We start from the raw sequence: 25,315 nt of genomic DNA on the forward strand, positions 1-25,315 counted from the left end.
AAAATGAGGGAACAAGAGGCATCTTTCAGGTTTATCTACTTTCAAAAATTACCACTAACACTTTACTTACCCAAAAGAAAAATATCTGCAATGTGGTGGTCTAAGAATTAGTGCTATTAAATTCAGAAAAAGAACCTTACGGACATTTCAAAAAGGTTATACATTTGCTCTGGCACTCAACACATCTGTAATGGAACAAGTCTTCCAAAGTTATTAAAAAAACAAATGTGGTTTACAATTCACCTTTCAGTGAGTCTTGTCAGTGTTGTTTCTTTGCTTCTTGCTGTGGAAATGATGTATGATGATCCATCACTACATGCAGCCAAGACTTGAATTTTAGGGTTAGGCAAGGCCAGACTGATAGGGGTGTTCTCCACATTGCCAAAACAGGGGTCAAAAAAACTGCACCCTGTTAATAGGACTTGTGTCTGGGAGTACAACAACTGCCATGGGGAGGCCTGTAAAGAACACAGCAAATGAAACAACAAGCCATAATCAGTTGAGGGAAATATTATTACCTAGACAGTAACTGCCATTCTGAGGTTTTGTGAATCTAATTATTTATTGGAAAAATGTCAAGATGTTTAAGATATTTTGAATTAGTTTGAATGGAAGAAGTCAGAGGTAGATCATTACTGTCTTTAAAAGCTCAAATGCCATGTGGTTTTTTTCAAATGCAACAAAAAGAATGTATAACAAAATAGATATTTCTTCTCAAAGGCTGCAATTAAATAATTGGAAGAAATGTTTGCACGTTTTGAAATAAAATGAGATAAGCCAAACTTCATACATGCCTAATAACCTGTCCCAAATTGTCAGCACACCATCCATAAGACCCAAAGCGATGTATCCTGTGGAAGAGCTTACAGAGGAGCACAGAATCGGCTTAGCATTGGGCAATACAACATCAGGCCTTGGTTCAGAGTCTGAAAAAATTATTACATTTATTATATCAGAAAAAATAACAGTTAAAAATTGTTTTTTAGCAGAATGCATACACATATATACACACATAGATGTATGTATATACAGTACATATATATATATATATATATATATATACACACACACATATACATACATACATATACATACACACACACACACATATACTGTATATACATATACACACCATTAAATACAGTATATATATATATACACATACATACATACATACAGTCATATGAAAAAGTTTGGGAACCCATCTTAATTCTTTGGATTTTTGTTTATCAGTGGCTGAGCTTTCAAAGTAGCAGCATCCTTTTAATATATGACATGCCTTATGGAAACATTAGTATTTCAGCAGCGACATTAAGTTTATTGGATTAACAGAAAATATGCAATATGCATCATAACAAAATTAGACAGGGGCATAAATTTGGGCACCCCAACAGAGATATTAAATCAATACTTAGTTGAGCCTCCTTTTGCAAATATAACAGTCTCTAGAGCCTCCTATTGCCTTTGATGAGTGTCTGGATTCTGGATGGAGTGGAGGTATTTTTGACCATTCTTCCATAAAAAATCTCTCCAGTTCAGTTAAATTTGATGGCTGCCAAGCATGGACAGCCTGCTTGAAATCATCCCATAGATTATCGATGATATTCAAGTCAGGGGACTGTGACAGCCATTCCAGAACATTGTACTTCTCCCTCTGCATAAATGCCTTTGTAGATTTCGAACTGTGTTTTGGGTCATTGTCTTGTTGGAATATCCAACCTCTTTGTAAGTTCAACTTTGTGACTGATGCTTGAACATTATCCTGAAGAATTTGTTGATACTGGGTTGAATTCATCCGACCCTCGACTATAACAGGGGCCCCAGTCCCTGAACTAGCCACACAGCCCTACAGCATGATGGAACCTCCACCAAATTTGACAGTAGGTAGCAGGGGTTTTTCTTGGAATGCAGTGTTCTTCTTTCGCCATGCAAAGCGCTTTTTGTTATGACCAAATAACTCAATTTTTGTCTCATCAGTCCAAAGCACTTTGTTCCAAAATGAATCTGGCTTGTCTAAATGAGCATTTCCATACAACAAGTGACTCTGTTTGTGGCGTGAGTGCAGAAAGGGCTTCTTTCTCATCACCCTGCCATACAGATGTTCTTTGTGCAAATTGCACTGAATTGTAGAACGATGTACAGATACACCACCTGCAGCAAGATGTTCTTGCAGATCTTTGGAGGTGATCTGTGGGTTGTCTGCAACCATTCTCACAATCCTGTGCATATGCCCCTCCTATATTTTTCTTGGCCTGCCAGACCTGGGTTTAACAGCAACTGTGGCCTTCCATTTCCTGATTACATTCCGTACGGTTGAAACTGACAGTTTAAACCTCTGAGATAGCTTTTTTTAGTCTTCCCCTAAACCATGATACTGAACAATCTTTGTTTTCAGATCTTTTGAGAGTTGCTTTGAGGATCCCATGCTGTCACTCTTCAGAGGAGAGTCAAAGGGAAGCACAACCTGCAATTGACCACCTTAAATACCTTTTCTCATGATTGGACACACCTGTCTATGAAGTTTAAGGCTTAACGAGCTAATCCAACCAATTTGGTGCTGCAAGTAGTGGCCCAGTGTCCCAGTGCCACTGGCAGCCATGCACGCCCAAGCCATGACACTGCCTCCACTGTGTTTTACAGATGATGTGGTATGCTTTGGATAATGAGCTGTTCCACGCCTTCTCCATACTTTTTTTATTGATGATGTGACACAGGACAGAAGCAGCCGAATGAATTCTGAGGTGTTCAGAGACATACTGTCTACTCAAATCCTGCTAAATGCAGTCAAATTGGTTGGGTTGCGTTTCATGATACAGATGGACAATGACCCAAAACATACATTCAAAGCAACCCTGGAGTTTATTAAAGCAAACAAGTGGAAAATTCTTGAATGGCCAAGTCAGTCACCTGATCTTAACCCAATTGAGCATGCATTTCACTTGTTGAAGACTAAACTTTGGACAGAAAGGCCCACAAACAAACAGCAACTGAAAGCCGCTGCAGTAAAGGCCTGGCAGAGCATTAAAAAGGAGGAAACCCAGCATCTGGTGATGTCCATGAGTTCAAGACTTAAAGCTGTCATTGCCAGCAAAGGGTTTTCAACCAAGTATTAGAAATGAACATTTTATTTCCAGTTATTTAATTTGTTCAATTACTTTTGAGCCCCCTGAAATGAAGGGATTGTGTTAAAAAATGCTTTAGTAGTCTCACATTTTATGCAATCGTTTTGTTCACCCCACTGAATTAAAGCTGAAAGTCTGCACTTCAACTGCATCAGAGTTGTTTCATTTAAAATTCATTGTGTTAATGTACAGAACCAAAATTAGAAAAAAGTTGTCTCTGTCCAAATATTTATGGACATAACTGTATATTATATATATATATATATATATATATATATATATATATATATATATATTTATATATATATATATATATATTATACACACGCACACATATATACAGTATTCAGTATCCTGGCTGGGACCTGGGTGCCACTGCCATTTCCTACTGTGAGATGTGTATATATATATATATATATATATACAGTGCTGATTTCTTATTTTTTTGCATGTTTGTCACACTTAAATGTTTCATCAAACAAATTTAAATATTAGACAAAATGCAGTTTTAAAGTGATGATTTTATTTATTAAGGAAAAAAAAACTATCCAAACCTACATGGCCCTATGTGAAAAAGTAATTGCCCCCTAAACCTAATAATCAAGCATTTGCGACAACTGGCAATGAGTCTTTCACATCACTGTGGAAGAATTTTGGCCCATTCTTCTTTGCAGAATTGTTTTAATTCAGCCACAATGGAGGTTTTCAGAGAATGAACCGGTTTTTTAAGGTCATGCCACAGCATCTCAATAGGATTCAAGTCCGGACTTTGACTAGACCACTCCAAAACCTTCATTTCGTTTTTATAATCCATTCAGGGGTGGACTTGCTGGTGTGTTTTGGATCATTGTCCTGCTGCAGAACCCAAGTGTGCTTCAGCTTGAGGTCACGAACTGACGGCCGGACATTCTCCTTCAGGATTTTTTGGTAGAGAGCAGAATTGATGGTTCCATCAATCATAGCAAGTCGTCCAGGTCCTGAAGCAGCAAAGCAGCCCCAGACCATCACACTACCACCACCATGTTTGACTGTTGGTATGATGTTCTTTTTCTGAAATTCTGTGTTACTTTTATACCAGATGTAACAGGATGCACACATTCCAAAAAGTTCAACTCCTGTTTCATCAGTCCACAGAATATTTTCCCAAATGCCTTGGGGATCATCAAGATGGATTTTGGCAAAAGTGAGATGAGCTTTTATGTTCTTTTTGGTCAGCAGTGGTTTTGCCTTGGAACTCTGCCATGCATGCCATTTTTGTCCAGTCTCTTTCTTATGGTTGAGTCATGAACACTGACCTTAACTGGGGCAAGTGAGGCTTGTAGTTCTTTAGATGTTGTTCTGGGTTCTTTTGTGACCTCTTGGATGAGTCGTCGCTGCACTCTTGGAGTAATTTTTGCAGGCCAGCCACTCCTGGGAAGATTCACCACTGTTCCATGTTTAATCCATTTGTGGATAATGGCTCTCACCTTTAGAAATGGCTTTGTAACCTTTTACAGACTGATAGATGTCAATTACTTTGTTTCTCATCTTTTCCTGAATTTCTTTAGATCGCGGCATGATGTCTTCCTTTATGGGATCTTTTCGCCTACTTCACTTTGTCAGACAGGTTCTATTTAGGTGATCTCTTGATTCAGCAGGTCTGGCAGTAATCAGGCCTGGGTGTGGCAAGTGAAATGTGAAAATGTGATTTACTACAGTTACTTCATGATTTAACAAGAGGGGAAATTACTTTTTCACATAGGGAAATGTAGGTTTGGATAGTTTTATTTCCTTAATAAATAAAATTATCACTTAAAAACTGCAGTTTGTATTTATTTGGGTTATCTTTGTCTAATATTTAAATTTGTTTGATGATCTGAAATATTTAAGTGTGACAAACATGGAAAAAAATAAGAAAATAGGAAGGGGCAAATACTTTTTCACAGCACTATATATAAATATACAGTATATATATACACCTTATTAATTTTTTCCCCTGCCCTGATAACTTCATGCTTCACAGTAGGAAGCCTTTGGATGATGATGAACTTCATTGGTCCTACATCAAAAGGTTCTAAATAGATCTTTTGGAATTAAAGTCAGAAAAATAAAATCTTGACCCTGTCAGACTATAAAATATCTTTCCACAATCTTTTCAGATAAATATATTTTTCAAAAGGACACGTTCATACAGGCATGGATGCTCTTTTTGTGAGAAATTAAATTTGATTTATGCTATAGCTCAGTCTTGTACACTAAAACAGTTGCAATATGAAGGTACATTAATATCCAATTACTGTTGTAAATTTCTGCAGGAACTCTAAGGATGAAACTGCCTTGGCAGCCTACTTGAAGCACTTTCTTCTTATGTGGATATCATTTTTGGTGGGATTTACTAATCTTTGCAAGTTCTGTTGCGCATTGATTCTTGTTCTTCTTAGTGGTGATCTTCATTACTTTCCAAGTAATACACTTGAAATCTTTTTCAGCTGTACACTCTTTTCAGCTGTACCATTCACCAAAATATATAGTTATTTTTCTGGATCCTTGTGGACTATGTCTATACCTATGTCATGCAAAATAGGAAAAGAACAATTGATTTCATGTACTGTGGGGCCAATCAGTACTACTTCAGATGATGTCATGTGAAGGCAAGCTTTTCTTGGCACGTGAATTAAAATGTGATTGGTTATATTTGAACCGTTATAATGAAAATAATGAAGGGCATTATTCATTTCTTGAAAAACAAGATCCATTCATTATTCACTTGCTATATATTGTGTGGTTGATTGAATGATTATTATTTAAGGTGAAAAATATGATTTGCCTTGACTTCAGAATTTAGGTCAGCAAACCTGAAATTTCAGTTAGGGAGTGTACATCTTTAATACATTCATTCTGCATTTTCTATGATGGTTAATGTTGTATTTAATGTCATTCAGTAGTTTATCATAATTATTTCATATTTGTAGGTGTGTACACTACTTTCAGCATGAAAATAAGAAATGTGGTATACAGTACATGTAAAACAATGACTTTTTTACTCTGTATATTAACAACTGAAAAAAAATCAATTATCAGCAAATAAAACAAAAACAAGCTCAGCATAAAAATGGACACATGTCATTATTATAGATCTGAAATACAGGTTATATAAGACATTGAAAAAACGTTAATATACCAAAATGAATTGAACAAACACTTATATTCTTTTAAATTACCAGTCACTTAATGTTTATGTTGCTATACTTGTAATTCTAGATTATATTACAAAACTGATATACTGTAGCTTAAGCTGTCATTCTTAATTTTTTGTCCGTTTCATAAATTGCCTAAATGCCATAAATTGCCATCTCTTTGTTACATGCTTATAATGGTATACTTAATTAATGAGACTGTTTTGTACAAGGACAATTACCTCATTCAAAGATACTCTACATACATAAAAATGACTGAATGACAAGACTGAAGATGCACACTATACTGTTGTATCTTCTGCATCTTCAACTTGAATTATGCTAACAGAGAAACAATTTAAAACTCAGGGACTCATCATATGACCACAGGTGTCTAGCACATTATTACTCTGCCATGTCTATTTTTGTTAGACTAAGTCTACTGCAGTCCAAAATTGAGGTTTAAAAGAAGGTAATTACTTAAGACTGTAAGAGTATTCCTGTGTATCTGGTATTTATAATCAGTGACCGCTTTACACATTTCTAAAGAAAAGTGAAATAGAATACTAGAAAATGAATAACAATTACTGAAGTGATTTTGTACCTGTTTTCTCCTTTGTTTGTCTGACAAGCAGATACTTAAAGAGGTTATGACTTCCACTCCACCATAGACTCAAAGCAATTGGCACCCCTAAAACACAGAAGAATAATAATCTACTGTTATTTTACAAGAAAAGTAAAAACAAAAATAAATGTCGCTCTTTTAAATTCAACCATACTAAACTATCTGTCATGAAGTGCTGTTAATAAAGTACAGTTATGGTAAAAGATCTCTTTCCTAGCAGATTAAACTTTTCATTTAAATGCAGTATATTCTTATTCACACATTGAAACTGAATCCTTATTATTACATGAATAACAATGTTTTGCTACTTAAATAACACATACAAAGGTAATCAAAAGCATAACAAATATTCAATGGTACTGAAGTGGCCAAAGATTAGCTGCTGTGTAATATTTGAAGCTTGCATTTCTACTTTATATTGTACATTTCTTGTTTCCAAACCAAGTCAACATGGATGCTGAAAAATGCAAAATCAAGTATCATGTTTTGCCCTTGAGCTTCCGACTGTAAAGCACAATTAATCATCAGTGAATCATTCTCTAGTTAATATGTCTCCTTTTAAAGCCACGGCAAAAAAAGAGCTACAAAATTATGCTGTGGCAGAAAATATCTTGAAGATGACGCAAAGTCTGGCCTGCGAATCATACAGAGTGACAGTTCATGAGACAGAAAACAACATAGAGTTTTATTATGGGACAGTTGAATTCATTCTTTAAGATCAATTAAACCTGAGCAAGGTCTGTGCAAATTGGCTACCTAGAACGTTGACTCCTGAAATGAATTATTACTACATTCAATTTTCTAAGGACAGTCTCAATTTAATTATTTCAGAATGGAAAAAAATAAATATATTTCCTAACAGAGAGAAACTAGCATACATCAATATGACCCAGAGTTTAAACATCAATAAAAAGGTAAGTATGGTGATTTGCTAACATCAAAGAAATTCCAGATCCAAGCTAGTGCTATTAAGATCAAGTGCACATTTTTTCTTCATACTGAAGGTGCAGATTATATTGATTATATGCCTGAAAAGGTCCTCATAACTGGTCAATATTAGAATGTTTCTGCGGCAGACAATTAAGGTAAAGCAGCAAGGAAAGCTATCAAGCATCTGTCTTCTCCTTTTATGACAATGGACCCCCAGTCACAATCTATTGGTTGTAAGGGCTTCTCTTTAAAACTTTAGCTTCATATTGATGTCACACCCACCGTATTCCTCACACATAGCTTTGTGTGTCACTCCCTGTTGTTACTTTCTTGGGATGTGCAATGCCAATAATGAAGAGATCAATTTAGCTAGAGAAGAGTGGGTGCATAAGCAAGATAAAAATGTTTTGAGTGGCATAGTAGTATTATGGGAATGTTGTAACAACTGTATTAGTGTTGATGGGAATTATGTTGAAAAATAACATGATCTGGTTTTATCGGCATTTCTCCTTATAGGTCAAGTTCAAATCTTTTTGATCACCCAAGTATATACAGAACTTTAATAACATAATGTATGCATATACTGTTATTTTAATGCATTTGATGAACAACAGAAACAGTCCAAACTACTTTTGAAATTTAATATTTTAAATATTTTAATATTTTTAAGATATTATGGTTTAAAACATCAATTCTTTTATCATTAACTGTGTAGGTTTATGAAAAATGTGAGCCAGATTAGTTTAGATGTATTACTGCAAGCTTTCTTTTCCAGTCTAAAGCATATTATGAATGAATGAATGTCCAGAGGCCTGACTTCCAGTACTGTATATACTAAAAGGAACAGACACAGTACAACAACAAAAACTGGCAAACATGCCTGCATGTACAATATACAATTTTCTTATGTAGTAAAAAGCTCTTATTTTTTTAGAAAAGGAAGTTTTAAAAATTTAAATATGCTATATAAAAAAAAATCATTTTTACCGTGAATAAAATCAATAAACAGCAAATTATAAACAAACCTTAATGATTAAAATGCATTTCACATAACATGAAAGCTGAATAAAGCAAACTGTCAAGGAAATGTGTTCTCCTTTTACAGCAAAATTGTTGATTTAATATGTACCTACATTGTGCCAAATTATATTTGAACTGCATAAATATATATATATATACTAGGGGGTTCACCCCCTGCTTGCTTCATTCGCCAACCCCCCTAGCCTGCGCTACGCACCAGCCAATTAGCGTCTCTGCCGCTCGCGTTGTGAAGAGGGGGGCTGAACGTACCCCAAGGAGATGCGGTTGCTCCTCCAAAACCCCCTCTTAAACGGTGATACACTGGGAAACAAATGGCTTGCTGCTGCTGTGCCACGTGATCTGCATCTCGTGCAATGCTTCAAACATTTAAAAGCCTGTACAGCAGCTGTCCTTTGTCTTTTATTTCCAGCCCCGGGCGTGGCTAAATCTCTTGGAACAAACTCTCGTCTTGTGGGACGTGAGTTCTTGATATATTTTAGTTTATAATTTAAAAACGGAATAAAAATCTGAAAATCTAACAAAATCACATTAAAGTTCAATAAACTCTGAAAAGAATGATACCAGACATATATATGTAGGTTTTAAAATAACCCCAATTTAAAGCGTGACAAAAAAACGTGACATAATAAACTTCACATAAAATCGTTGCACTTTTAGGCTTAGGATTTTATATTATATATATATATATATATATATATATAATATATATATATATATATATAGAGAGAGAGAGAGAGAGAGAGAGAGAGAGAGAAGATAAAACCTATGACATGGGCTTTCTTCTATCAAACAGAAAAGGCAGTTTTGATTCAAGATTCAAGAAATTCAAAAGTTTTATATGTCACTCATACAGTTATACAGGTACAACATGCAGTGAAATGAAAAAGCTAGTCTTACTGTGCAAGACAAAAGCAAACACACGATAGAATAAATAATAAAATTAAGATAAGGGTAATAAAATTAACAAAATTAATTGAAATGAAATTAAGTTAAACCAGATTTAAATTAATCTAAAATCTGAAATTAGAAAAAAAAAGTTTTTAAACCTGCACACTGCATGGTGCCATGCTTCAAGGACACTCATTCGAATGTATACTTTTCAGTCATTTTGCTGGTAAAATAAAGTCATTAACAGTTGCTTTACATTTTTGGCAGAGTTATTGTTTGTTGATAATAAAATCTTTGCATTGTAATACATTTCATTAATTATGTATTTGGACAGAGCTCATTATTTATGATATATGCATAGAACTATACTGTAAAAACAGTAAAAAGTATTACATGGCTGTGCAGAAACTTAAAGGGAGCTTTAGGTCTGAAAATGTGTTGGCATATCAGAGTTCAGGATTTTATGGCCGGAGGGTAAAATCTCCTATTGAGGAGGTTATTATCATTAAGGGCGTCTAGCCTTAAAAACTCTATTCCACTTATACTAGATTTATCTGAAAATGAGTGGCAGAAAACTTGGACAAGGTCCAGCCAAGGTACGCCTATGAAATCTCCACTTGGGAGACTGAAGAAGTTAGAAATGGAATTAAAGGTGGATAATAATAATAATAATTCTTTGCATTTATATAGCACTTTTCTCACTACTCAAAGCACTCAGCAATTGCAGGTTAAAGGCCTTGCTCAGGGGCCTGTAAAAACATAAAATGATGTAACTGAACAAAATGTATGTGTGTAAGTACAGAAAATAGGACAGAATGATCAAACTTGTTTGTGTTTTGCGTACGTGACAAAAAGCATATATACTTTCTGGAAGTTTTCTTTCAATGATGTGACAAGAAAATATACCTTTAGGGTAAAGACTTTACCAATTGGAATAATACAAAATGAGTCAGGACGCTATTTTTATTGCTTACGTGGTCAACGTTCAGGAGACTAGAAAGCTATAAAACAGCAAGGATATCTGCGCTCGAGGCAGATGAAGTGCGGTGTCCTAGGACTGCATTTCTCTGTCATTTTACCCTTGTCTGGTATGTATCAATAAAAGGTTTTTACTAATTTTAATTTCTTCTCTGTCTTCAGTCACAAAAAGTGTCCCACAGTTTTTTGGCGCCCCGGACGTGGGGCAAGAGACGGCTGGTCGACTCCTCCAGCGAGACCATTTCAGTGATCCGTCTTACCAGCGGACTGCCGTCAACTTGAGCTCCGCAGCAGAGCATGCAGCTCCGGCAAAAGTTAGGACTGCCCTGTCCTGAAAGAGTTCTTGCGTGAGGAGCCCCTGGTCTCCTCTTTGCTACATCCACGGTGACTGAATGGATTTCCAGACAGAGCTTGCACACTTCCAGGCTGGGGTAAGCACCGGGGAATTTCCGAACATTTTTTTATTTTCTAAATTACGGGAGGGCGAGTTTCCTGTTGACCGTCTAGTCATATTCATATCTCAACGGGTTGCTTAAGGTGATGGAGACTTGACCCAAGCAGTTTGACGCATACGAAAGGTCTGACGAAAGGATACTGGCCTCACCCATATCCTAGACTCGGCTGGACGTATTGATGTAGTATTCTGCTGAACCGAATCGGACACAAAGTCACCTGAGCTGGAATCCGGGGATGTGAGCGGACAGGCTAACGGGACGAGTAACGGGGTGGTATATATATATATATATATATATATATATATATATATATATATATATGGAAACATAAAAAACAGAAAAAGAGCACAGATTGCAGGTTTGCTGTTAGGACGGAATAAATAAATCTACATACTAATAGGAATACCGTGTTCTCCTGGGAACTGGGACAGGACCGATAGTTGGGTGTCTCCCCTTGGGACTAAAGAAGGGAACAGTAAAGGAATAGTGAGTGGCACACTTAATACCTCGCTGATTCATACGTACAAGGGATTAGACGAATCAGTATATAGTTGGAAAATTAAATACAGGACTCGGGAAGAGCAAGGGGACATAAAGGGAACTTATAACAGTAAGCCTGTTAATCGCCGCACAGGGGGATCAAAATCATTAATGCTGGAAGAATTATTTTCGGAGGATCAACAGACGCCCCGTAAAAATGGGTCTCCTAGGAAATTTGTAGAAAAGAAGACAGGTTTAGATTTCAAGAAGGCATGTAGGAAATGGAATAGACAAGAGTGGTGGGCGTTGGCCGATAGAGGGGACAGGAGATGCAAGTGAAATACAGGAAACTAGGAAGATCCTGTGTAGGAATAAGCAGGGTTGTTATAATAGTGGACCGTATCGAATGGATATGTTCGATAGATGGGAATTAGTAATAAAAGACAGAAATTTAGAAGCAGTACAGAAACAGAATGAATTGTTGCGGGCAAATGAGGGAAAGGCTAAAAAGGAGAAAGAGGAATTACTAATTACATTACAGAAAGTTCAGACAGGCACTGAACCACAGGCAGACGGGAGGAAAAGGAAGAATAATCCAAATAAAGACCCCCTTTATCCTATTATTTTTTCCTCTCCTCAGTACCAACCTCAGGCACCTCCATTATCCCCTCCTCTATCCCCCATTCCGACTGCCCCCCCTACACTACAACTGGCAGAAGTTTCCCCCGATGATCCCCCAGGCACAGATCACTATGACCCACCCCGTACTAGACAAACCCCCGTCTCCAAATGCACTCAAAGTCAAACCTCCACTCACAAACCAGCTCCAACTTTTTTCTCTCCAAATCCTTCACCTTTACTTACTTGCCCTTTAATAGAAGTTCCCAATCCCCATTATAACCCTGCCCATCCAGCCGGACCCCAAAATCCCACAACAGTTATGATAAATCGGAACTGGGACATCCAAGAACTAAAGGATGTCGTGAATGCACTTCCAGATCCAAAGGAAGTAGGAGGACTAAAATTTGTTGAACAACTTGATCAGTTAGATAGCATGTATAAGCCTAACGCTGCCGAATGGACCCAGGTACTTCGTCGAAAGCTTGGGACCACATGGGCCACTGTTTGCAGGGGTGTCAGCAATGACGTTCCATGGGTATGGAACCCAGCTTTAACTTGAGAACAGGGGATTGGTGGAGAAGGCGAATTTAACCCACAATGGGAGGTGTTGAGACAAAATATTGCAGAAAAATATAAAAAAGGAACGGACTGGTCCCTTATTTCTGCTGCAAAACAAAAGAGAGACGAGACGGTTGATGAATGGGCACATAGGATTCAAGACCTTATGGCTAATCACTCGGGCTTGGAAAATGTTGATGACCGCACCCGAGCTGCAGTTCCACCTTTTGTTTCCGGTTTGCGCCTTGATATACAAAACAAGGTCCGCACTTCCTGTATTGAGTGGGAAAGTGCCGCGTTTGATGAAGTCAAACGACATGCTGAACATGCCGAAAAACAAACTAAGCAGAAGGAATCGGACTCTCATGCCAAATTATTGGCAGCACAGATGAACTATTATACCAGGAATACTCCTGACCGAGGCCGAGGATATGGCCTTAGAGGAAGGGGACGAGGACGAGGACGAGGAAGAGGACGAGGTGGTTTTGGAGCTCCTCCTGCTGACCACAATAAGAATCCTTTTATTCCCTCTCCCTTTAATCCCAATGTTAATTCCTACTCTTGCTACGCCTGTGGTGAAACTGGACATTTTCGTTGGGAGTGCCCTCACAGACAGCAACAGCCCCCGCCTCCCCCTATTCCACCTGTTTTTTCTGACACCCCTGACCAACAATACTGGCCATAGGAAAACGCAGGGACCTCCAGCCACTCTTTTCAACTACCTTTGCTCACCCATAATTCAGAGACTGATCCTTTACTGACATTGTTCGTTGATGGCACTGAGACTATTTTCTTAGTCAACACTGGTGCCACTCGATCTACCCTCTCGCTGGCAAAGGTCCCTGCCTTGAACGAGACTGTTACTGTGCTTACTGCTTCTGGACAACCTCACCTTCTCCAAGTATCAAAACCTCTTCAAGTCCAGTCACGTCCTGGCGGACATACCTTACTGCATCGTTTTCTTTTAAATCAGCTCTGTCCAGTTAACCTTTTAGGAAGAGATCTCATGACAAAACTTTCTCTTTCTATTTCTATGACTGACAAAGGTTTTTTCTGTTCTACCCCCAAGTTGTTGTGTCAAATTGCCCCTTACCCCAAACCCTCTTTTGCAGCTTGGACTTTAGATATTTCCACACACACCATTCTCCTCAAAGCCCTACACTCTTTTTCCCCCTGTCTCTTTCCCAATTTACAGGCCCCTGACATTTTACACTGTACTGCCCAATACTTCCCTATAGAAGTAGACACCCCCTGGCTAGAATCTTTCCTTACTTCTGGTACTCGCCCCGAAACCCTTCACATCTCCTGTGTTTTTATTTCATCCACAAAGGCAGCTGCTTCTGTTCATCTTACATGCTCACAGCATATATTTTATCTTGGCGGCTCAGTGCCTCATATTTCCTTAGCTAAATCACGCACTGTTAAATGGGGGGAAATAGGACCAAGGGTAGAACAGTGCCTTGAAAGAACAGACTGGTTACAAGTTACTCCAGGTATTTTTGATACTCCTGACCGTTTAATAACTAAAGTGGTGCTTCAAACTGATTTTTTAGTACATCGCGCTTTGTGCCGTCCTTCCTCTTTTGCTTGTTCATTGCAAACCACTTTCCCTTCTTGGCTCTCTATGCTCCCTGATTCACTATGGTCCCAGGGAAAGAATGATTATGGAAGGATAGCCCATTGTGAGCCTCTGGTGATCCACCCGAAATCCTCCTTCTGCCCGCACCGTGCCCAATATCCTCTGTCTCCCGAAGCAGAGGCTGGCATCTCCGCCGTACATTCCGATCTCGTCAAACGTGGTGCCATTATTCCAATTGAATACTCTCCAGTCAATTCCCCCATTCTACCTGTAAAAAAGGCTGACGGTTCATGGCGTTTCGTACAAGACTTGCGACAAGTAAATTCTGCCATCTTCCCTAGGGCCCCTATCGTCCCTAATCCTTCCACTATCCTCTCTACTATCCCTCCTTCCGCTCGGTACTTCGCTGTTATTGACCTAGCTAATGCTTTCTTTTCTATCCCTGTACACCCTGATTCTCAATTTTGGTTTGCTTTTACTTTCCAAAACCGCCGTTGGACATGGACCGTCATGCCTCAGGGATACACTGAAGCCCCTTGTGTATATGGACAAGCTCTTGCCCAAAATTTAGAAGGCTTTTGGCCGGACAGAGGTAGTACATTGATACAGTATGTAGATGACATAATGATATGTAGCGCTACGGAAGAAGATTGTACAAAAGATACCCAGAAATTGTTGCTGTTTTTGGGGGACAATGGCCATAAAGTTTCTAAAGTTAAGCTGCAGCTAATCAAAACAACTGTAAAATATCTAGGTCATGACATTACGTATGGAACAAGAGCTCTCTCTAGCGATCGCATTACAGCCATCCAAAATCTTCCTAGACCGGTCACAAAACAACAGGTTATGTCTGTTTTAGGTATTCTGGGCTACTGCAGACAGTGGGTTCTAAATTTTACTGAAAGAGCACAGCCGTTGCAACAATTGGCTAATACTCCTGGCATCCCCCTTTCTGGCCAGGTCCAATGGAGATGAACAGGCTGAGAAGGCTCTCTGTGACCTAAAAACTGCTCTTCTATCTGCGCCCGCGCTTGGTTTGCCTGATCATTCTCGTCCATTCACTTTGTTCGTGGACGAAAAGCAGGGATTTATGAATGCAGTACTGACGCAACAACACGGAGATAAACAGAGACCGGTGGCTTATTTTTCTAAAAAACTGGATCCAGTGGCCGCAGCACTTCCTCCGTGTCTTTGTGCTGTGGCTGCAACAACAGAAGCTGTATTAGCAAGCACGGATGTAGTTCTCATGAGCCCCCTAACAGTTAAAGTGCCTCACGCTGTACATTCTATCCTAGTACAAGCCAAAACTTCACATCTCACTACTGCTAGGGCAATACACTATCAGAATGTACTCTGTACTTTGTCAAATGTTACAATTGAAAGATGCTCCACTCTTCTCCCAATTAACAACGAAGGAGAACCACATAATTGCCATGATGAAATAGCAAAGGTTGTAAAACCTAGAGTAGATCTACAGGAAACACCTTTAGAAACTGGAGGAATGATTTTTGTGGATGGATGTTCCTTGCGATTGAAAAATGGAGCACCCTCAACCAGTTACGCAGTGGTCCAAGGGGACCACCTGCTGGAAGCAAATCGAATTTCATCAAGCTTGAGTGCACAAGCAGCTGAACTCGTAGCACTCACTCGAGCGTGTCAGCTGTTCGAAGGCAAGATCGTAACAATTTATACGGATTCCAGGTATGCTTTTGGAGTCTGCCATGATCATGGAGCACTATGGAAACTAAGGGGATTTAAGACCAGTACTGGCAAACCCATCCAACATCAGAAATTGATCGAATCCCTTTTAGAAGCTATAACCAAACCATCGAAGCTAGCTATTGTTAAATGTCAAGCTCACACAGGAAAACAGGATCCTGTTAGCAAAGGAAATGAATTAGCTGACCACTTTGCTAAAGAGGCTGCATATAATAACACACCAATTTCTTTATTCCAACAGAGAAATGACCAGGACCCTGATAATCAAATTATTTCTTTACAGAGTGCAGCCACGGATATCGAAAGGAGAAAATGGTCCAAAGAAGGGTCCCTCTCTGATGGAGTCTGGACTCATAAACACACTAACAAACCTTTTCTCCCAAAAGCCTCTTTCCCAGGAATGGCAAAAATCGCCCATGGCCTCGACCACGCAGGTGGAGATGCCATGGTTCGAGATGTTGAAAAACATTGGGAAGCTGTAGGTTTCTCTACATATGCAGAGCAATTTTGCAGACGCTGTGCAATATGTCAAAAGTTTAATGTGGGAAAAGGTACCCAGGTAAGTCCCGCCGTTACCCCTAATCCAATGGGTCCGTTTGAACACCTCCAAATGGATTTCATTGAACTAACCCCGTCTAAAGGGTACCGATATTGTCTTGTGATTGTCGATGTGTTCTCCCGATGGGTAGAGGCTTTCCCTTCAAAACACAACGATGCCAAAACAGTAGCTAAAGCACTAATTAAAGAGATTATTCCAAGATGGGGTATCCCTCAAAAGTTACAAACAGATAATGGCACTCATTTTGTGAACTCCGTTATAAATGAATTAACCACCTGGCTCCAAATTAATGTGCACCATTATTGTAAATACCATCCCCAAAGCGGAGGCATCGTAGAACGATGCAATGGCACTTTAAAAGCTAAACTCGCAAAAATTTGTGAACAAACTAATTTATCATGGCCGGATGCACTACCCTTAGCTTTAATGGGACTAAGGGGACGGACACACCGACAACTGGGACTATCGCCGTTTGAGATTCTGACCGGACGTCCCATGCCCATTGCATGATTGTAGGAAATGTGAATTTGCATACTGTGGACAATGATCTCTCTAGTCTTGCAGGTCTCCGAACCTCGTTGAAGGAAGTCCACCAGCAGGTTAATCAAGCCTGGAGGACCAGCCCACCTTCTAAGGATTTACCAATTCCCTTGGGCACCTGGATCCTGGTTCGAGATACTCGGAGGAAACACTGGCATCAGCCTAGGTGGAGAGGACCATTCCAAATTCTTCTATCCACACCACATGCCGTGAAAGTTGAAGGACTGCCTGCCTGGATCCACGCATCGCATTGCAAGAAATGGCTATCTTAAAAATACTTTTTCTGTTGACTGTTACCCGCACCCTCTCAGGCTTCCCAAGGATGGGTGGTGATCTCTATCTAAGTACTTTACCGCCTCTATGGAAAGGGCATATATGCTACATGAGGAGCACATGTCTCGTATAGCTTCTTCCATTTTCTCCTCCCCATCCCCTCCCCCCCCCCCCCCCCCCCTCCTCTTCATCAACCATTTCAATTTAATTCTACTACCCACATCATTTTGTTCAAAAAGGGAGGAGTGTAAAAACATAAAATGATGTAATTGAACAAAATGTATGTGTGTAAGTACAGAAAATAGGACAGAATGATCAAACTTGTTTGTGTTTTGCGTACGTGACAAAAAGCATATATACTTTCTGGAAGTTTTCTTTCAATGATGTGACAAGAAAATATACCTTTAGGGTAAAGACTTTACCAATTGGAATAATACAAAATGAGTCAGGACGCTATTTTTATTGCTTACGTGGTCAACGTTCAGGAGACTAGAAAGCTATAAAACAGCAAGGATATCTGCGCTCGAGGCAGATGAAGTGCGGTGTCCTAGGACTGTATTTCTCTGTCATTTTACCCTTGTCTGGTATGTATCAATAAAAGGTTTTTACTAATTTTAATTTCTTCTCTGTCTTCAGTCACAAAAAGTGTCCACAGGCCCAACAGAGCAGAGTCTCTTTTGGCATTTACAGGATTCAAACTGGCAACCTTCTGATTGCCAGTGCAGATCCCTAGCCTCAGAGCCACCTGGATGAGAAGGTGAAGCTCTTCATTAAGTATAATCAAGAACACATTAACTAAAAGGAAACTGATTTGAGGGGCAATACGAAAATCTCTGCATACTCAAAAAATGGCTGTAGCACTAATTGTGGTTTGCACAAGCAATTATGTTTCATTGTAAGAATGAAACTTTTCAGTCACGTCATACTGAAATAGTTAATTTTCAATTAACTGCTTCTGTAAGGTGAAAGAGTATATCTGTAAAAATAATTTATTATTTAATAAAAAAAACAACAAAGTGGCTCTTTTGAGTGACAATTCTGCAAAAAAGGCAAAAGCTGAACCTTATGTTACCTAAACTCACACATTAATTAGATTTTCTCTTCAATACTGTTTTAACCTTAAGTTGTCCCTATTCTTAAAATAAGCTGACTCTATCTCATACATACAAATTTGCAAACCTTGTGTTTTACAATACAATGGAAATAATTTTTTCACGTCTTCCGCAGACTAGTAACGGTGGAACAATACAAACAACACAAAATTAATTCAAATTCAGATATCGGACACAACATTGTTCAATAAAAGCAACATTGTATGATAGCTACAAGAAATAACTCATGCAATTCTCAATATGAGTGACTGCTGAGAAAGCAAATCTAGAAAAGATATTTCTTTTTTTTTTATACCATGGAGAGATCTAACTACTTGTCATACTGTCCAAATGTTTGACTTCCTACTATACAGAGACTTTAACTAAAACTTAACAGTACTACCATATACCCATACTCAAAAATCACTACAATGGCTGCCAATTTACCAGTTAACTTGCATCCAATTTTTAAATCCTCTTTTGGATTCAAAGTTTGTAATGGCTTAATTCCTCTGTATCTTACAGGACATATTAATGGGTATATTAAATCAGTTTAGTAGTTTGCATGTAGCCTGATGCATTACAAAGTGCCAGAAATGGAGTTGGGGGACTGATTTCAGTTTGCGCCTAAATCTTTTTGAACACTTGAATAAACGTAGTTGTGCAAGCATTTCACTACATATTGTACTGTATGTATAACTTGTAAATTTGGCAAATAAAATGCGATTTGATTTGATTTGATATTTCATGTTGCTGTTTATTTTTCTTATTTGTGATTATGTTATTCAGTACAATTTAATTACACTTATAATTACTTTATGGCACACTGGGCTTATTGACAGAGAAGCTCTTTATAAAAATAAACTGAATTATATTAAAAATGTATTCTTTTTCTCATTACAGACTTTTTAAAAGGCCGGTACATTTAAAAAGCAGTACGTTTAAGGCTCCAGGATTCAGAGTTTGATCCACAGCTCACTTACATAGTGAGTCATTTGTACAGAAAGGAACCAGCAACCAGTAAGTTTACAATTAGGCACCTCAGATGCTATTCCACACTTCCTCTACATTTATTATTATGAAATGTTAAAGTCAATGAAGTGTTTTGTTTGAAAAAAAAAAAATAAGATAACAAAGAGTGAGTTCAATTAACAGTGTTGTACATTACCACAGGTCCAACATTTTTTATATTTTTTTTAAATTAACATACCATTCTGGCCCTTTGTGTCAGCAAAAGATGGAATCAATCCTCCTGGCAGAAGAAAATGAAAATTACCTAGACTTTGAAAAAAATGAGACAGCAATACTGTATCATTAAATATTCAGCTATCAGCATACAATTCTAACATTTTAGCACACAATTTGCACTACTTAATAGTTGCGATTACTATTTCAACATTCCTTTGTAAAAAATTAATTTTCTAAAATCTGAGTAAAATCAGCCCTTAATATACTTCTGGCTGTGCTTTGTATTATTTTGAAAGAATCCAATTTAAATTATGCTTACAACCTTATTCCTTATTTCACAAACAAGAAAATATGTTGCAGGGATCCTGTTGTCACTGCCTCAATTGTAAAAATGAAAACAATTCAATCTTTCAGTGTTTACAGATGGTTCATTAAGTAGTTCACCCCCAAAATAATTTTTCTTGTACAGTTTTGGCACTAAATGTGAAAGTGTAGTATGCATCATATATCAAGTATTTTAATTTTGTGATATTCAAAAACATCCAAGAAGCTAAACTTAAAAATGCTCAAGATCATGCAGAAATACCTTGATTTACTTTCTGTTGTATTTGCCTCAGCTTTTTCCAGGTAGTTCTTGTACATTGCTTTGAAAATGAGTTCCTGTTCTTCCAGCTGCTGTGAACTGATCATGTGGTTCTGGCCTGTGCCAATCACATTGCCATCATCTGTCTTATGTAATGTTTCAAATGGGCTTTTTAAAGAAGTCCCTTGGGGAAAAAAACAAACACAATGCACATCTAACTTTTAAAATTGGATCACTCTTTGTGACACTCGACTACATACAAATAACATGTTACTTTTTTATATCTTGAAATACTATAAACAAAATACCAAAATATGCAAATATAAGAGGTCTATAACTAATAGTAGAAGAAATCTAAAATCACCATAATTTCCTCCTTGTAATATATGAGTAGCAACCTTCCTACATAGTAGCATTACAGATGTAAATTGTGAAGCATGAGAGACAATCATACAGCCATTAAAACAACTGGCCAATGTCAGCTCAAGCCAATAAAAAAGTATAATGTTGAATATGTGTTTATTTTAGTAATGAAAATTCTGTTTATACTGAAATGTGGGTGCAGAAGACAAATTTTAACATTAAGATTTAGATTAACAGGAAAACACGGTGAGTGTAAAAATACGGACCATTATGTCAAAGTTAACCCAGAAAATGTCCTTTTTTGAGATACACCTGTTGTGATTATATTTTTTTTAATTTAACAAGAATAACACAGGCATGAAAACTGACAACATACAACATATTATTAATTCCTTGACTCCCCCGCCAATTTTCCTCCATTCTGAGTGAGCCTTCTTTTTAATGTTGATCAAGCATCTCAAGAGAAAGGGTTTAATCCCTTATCATCATGACTACCACCTTTTTACCAAACCAGCATGCCTACGATATGCTGACTACTTGTTTGCTGAAGATAGAGAAATCTTTAAAAAATACAGTAGGCCATTTTATAGATTTTATCTATAGCATAAGTTAGTAACATGTTTTAGTGTATGGTGTATTCATTAGAAAATGTTCCAAAATCCAACAATTCTGGTACACCTTTTCTTCCTGGTGCTTGACTGTTCCTCTCATATTCCAAAGATGAAAATATGTTTAATTGGAAACTCAGAATTGTCCAGAATGTTTGAATGTGTGGGCTGTGTGCGTTGTTGTTTCGTTTGTCTAGGACTGATACCCTCATGTGCCTATTACTGCTGGCAAAGGCACTGCCTGATAGTAACTCTAACTCGAAAATATTGATTAGAATGAATAGATGGATGAATGGCTTAGTCAAATTTACTACACTATATAATGTGAATTCATCTTTTTATTTTCTGAACTTAAGAGGTGAGGAATTACAAGAACAGAAAGGATTCAACTCTGGGCATATTCATATATACAGCAACTGTCATCCAGGAATAATTTAACATAACAAGCATACCTGTCCGATATGCCAGAAAAGTAGAGCACCAAGAAAAAAAAAATCATATGGATTTGGGAAAAACTTGCAAATTACAGACCCTCATAATGAGCTGGGAATGTAATCCTGCTGCAAATATTTTTAAAGCACTAGTGATATTCACCATGCCAATGCACCATTCATCCCATGTAATATATGTTACAGTATTAGTTGTAATGTTTACCCTGTTTGATACCTTTACTTATAGGCAAGTACCTGAAAACATAGCAAACATGCAAAAATAATTCTATAGTGACCAATAATACCAATAAGACCAATAAAAAAATAAAACATTTTATATAAATTTTAATTATTTGTTGTTTCATAATACCTGAAATTGACTTGGGTGGTTTGATTTTCATCACTATTGTGAGAGAGGAAAACTTAATATCTCCAACTGAACTAGGTTGTACAGTCTAAATTTAAAACAAAAAAGACACATCTGAGCTCACAAGAAAAAAAGACATTTCAATCTTTTAAAAGACATTAAAATATACATTTAAGTGTATATTTTAGGTAAGCAAAAGAACATTACCACATCTGTTGCAGAGCTTGCTTGGCTATCTGGGTATTGCTGAAAAAATAAACAGGTTTCTTTCAAAAATATTCAGAATAAAAGCATCAACAACTTGCAAACTGTTACAGGGCAGGCCAAAAACTGATATTCAATCTATAAGAAGTATGTGTGTTTTGTATTTCAAAATAATGAAATGAATACTGTACATGCCTGAGTACACATTATATTGTATACAGTATATATAATGAAATCTATAAATTCTGGTTATTTATTTAGCTAGCAATGACACTATTCTGAAAAGCCATTCAAATAAGAACTTCATTGTGCAGTGTACACATGACAGTAAACTTGAACTTAAAAGGTATCTCTTGGGCCTAAACCATAGCATGTTTAAAACAAAATGGGAAAATGTCTTTAAACCAATTTTCTCTGGCCAGAACACAGCACATCTGACAAGCAATAGCTCTGTGAAACTCACTGTTTTTTGAGCGACATTTGGTGTAACAGTATGATGCAGAGATGAATAACTAATTATATGATTCCAAATGTTTAGCTGAATGTTACCTGTTTTTGTAAAGTAGCTTTTCCAATTTCAACATCCTGAAGCCAGGAATCTTTAGGACATCGATAGACTTCTAGCCAAGACTCATCACTGTCTGTCTTGAGAGGTCAGAATGATTGAGCAATTGAAAAACAGGGCAAGCATGTGTTCACAATACCCACTAGACTCACATTTAATTTGAAGCATATTAAAAAAAATAGCTGAACAGGTTTTGCAATTGCCTTCCAAAGGGGAGACATCTGCCCTGAAAAACAGTCCTCTCTCTTACGAAAAAAATAACATTGCTTCATCAAACACCAGATAGCTTCTTAAAGAAAAATAACAAACAAAAGCATCAGAGAATAAGAGAGTTGAAATTGTTTTTTCTCTCCTTCTCATCACAAAAACATAAAAAGCAGAAAACACAGAATATGACATAAAATAAAATTCTACAACACATTTAATTCAGAGCCATGGATAGTCATGAGCACTTGACAATGTAAGAAACCAGCCATGGAAAGGGTGTCAGTCCATCACAGGGCCCACTCACAAACACACACATTCGCACATTGGTCACTTTGGAATTGCAAATTCAACTACCATGCATATCCCACAAAGACACAGTAAGAAAATGCAATCTCCACATGGAAAAAGAGAAGAAGCAGTATTTGAACCTGAGATGGTGAATCCATGAGGCAACAGTGCCACCCAATATACTACCATGCCTCCCAAAGACTGTTAACACTTCAAAATTATTAAAATTGTTAAAACTGACCCATCAATAATTAGGTAGTAAGTATCAGATGCAGGACAAGAACCATTCTTAAGTACCAGTCTGTCCCATGGCACACTCAGATATATAAAATCACTTCAGATATATTGGTTCACATAAGCGATACATCTTTTATTGTGACATGAAAACAGAAGCATACAAGAAGCAAAATCTAACAGAGACATGAGGAGAATGAACAAACTTCACTCAGACAATAATCAGGCTGGGATTAAAACTTAAAAGTCTCGACCTACATTGCAGCAGCACTCATCTTTGTGCCATCGTGCTGTCATTGTTGAATAAAGCACAGCAAAAATGTAAAAGCCAAAAAAATGACTGTGTCACAATATGTCAGTTTTAGCCCTTTGTTAAAATATTAAAATCAATGATATTCTTCACAAAACATCCATCTTCTTTATTATCAGAAAGTGGTCAGTGTATTGAGTAAAGAAAAAAGATGAACATGACAGAGTTAGAAATACAGCAAGAGTTATAAATTAAGACAGAGGTGACTTTTTATACTTAATTTGACTTCCAGGTATAGATAAGATTGGGCATTTTCAGCATTAACTGTTGAAATGTGTGGTGGTGTGATATGTTGCATATAATTTGTTAAAAATTTTGTATGTCTTAAGGTAAACAAAGATAATGTAATATTAAAGTGTTTCAGGAGGCATGTTTTATCTTGATGAAAACAGATATGCTGTTTTACCTAACCAACCCTCTCCAATCTTTAGGATGAACTCAGGATGTGGCAGTGGAGGATGGAACATGTATCCAACTGGTTTGACAAAGGGGGGCTGTGTTTGGGCTACATGTGCCTATAAGCCATCTCCTGCAGGAAGGCCATAAACTGCTGAAACAAAGCAACTTAGGGATGAGCTGTGCCTGAGCTATTCTATTGGTGAATAGCCCAGGAAGGTGTGTTTGTCAGAAGCTACACAGGGACAATAAAGAGAGAGGCTCACAAAGGCATGCTTTCTCTCTCTGTCATGTAGCATCCTGACAAAAGTAGACCAGATGATGAGCTGAAGAAAGCAGGCTGCCTGGGGCTGTGCAGATGATAAGCTGACCAAGAAGAACTGTTTGCAACTATAAGTTATTGTGCCATCTGAAGCCAAACATCTAGCGTTATCAAGTTGTATGGTCTTGGTTTAAAAGCCACATTCTGTTTTGTTGTATTACACTAGTTATAATAAAATGTATTACCTTTAATACATAGTTAAAAGTGTAGCTCTTTCTCCGGCTTGTTTTTCACTCACTCTAATTGCCTGAGGTTATAGATAAAGAAGGGAAAGGGGAGGAAGTGCTGAACTGAAGTAGTGTACCTGACTACAGAGTTGTATATGTATGGAATTAGAGGCATTTTGGTTAAGTCTACACAATAAAGAGTATAAAGTAGGAAAATTGGGTCACCATAAGACCCTATATGACAAAATACAATGCAACATTGGTTGGAATGCATTTTGTAATGCATGTAGTAGTAAAATGCATTACACTTTTCATCTCAACAGATGGCACACTGCAAACATTAACACTGCTATTGAGAATCCTACACCAAATGTAGTATAACTTAGGCAACAAACTGACACTATAGCTTAATAAAGAAAACTTTAAATAGAACAAATACAGTAAATAAAAAAATGACAGAGGAATTTA

General features: G+C 37.4%; 1 protein-coding gene across 1 annotated transcript in view; it reads right to left on the reverse strand.

The window, feature by feature from the left end:
• wdr93 (WD repeat domain 93) overlaps nucleotides 1–25,315 on the reverse strand; it is a 48,687-nt gene that overhangs the window by 20,498 nt on the left and 2,874 nt on the right. Inside the window, exons 5-13 of the mRNA XM_051920281.1 lie at nucleotides 22,908–22,999; nucleotides 22,362–22,400; nucleotides 22,158–22,242; nucleotides 20,389–20,569; nucleotides 19,825–19,895; nucleotides 6,882–6,968; nucleotides 753–926; nucleotides 531–553; nucleotides 244–458 (exon numbers count right to left, since the gene is read on the reverse strand). Of these exons, the coding sequence (XP_051776241.1) occupies nucleotides 244–458; nucleotides 531–553; nucleotides 753–926; nucleotides 6,882–6,968; nucleotides 19,825–19,895; nucleotides 20,389–20,569; nucleotides 22,158–22,242; nucleotides 22,362–22,400; nucleotides 22,908–22,999 (967 nt within the window). The remainder of the gene's footprint in view (nucleotides 1–243; nucleotides 459–530; nucleotides 554–752; nucleotides 927–6,881; nucleotides 6,969–19,824; nucleotides 19,896–20,388; nucleotides 20,570–22,157; nucleotides 22,243–22,361; nucleotides 22,401–22,907; nucleotides 23,000–25,315) is intronic.

The sequence above is a fragment of the Erpetoichthys calabaricus genome, chromosome 17, assembly GCF_900747795.2.
Source record: "Erpetoichthys calabaricus chromosome 17, fErpCal1.3, whole genome shotgun sequence".
NCBI lineage: Eukaryota > Metazoa > Chordata > Cladistia > Polypteriformes > Polypteridae > Erpetoichthys > Erpetoichthys calabaricus.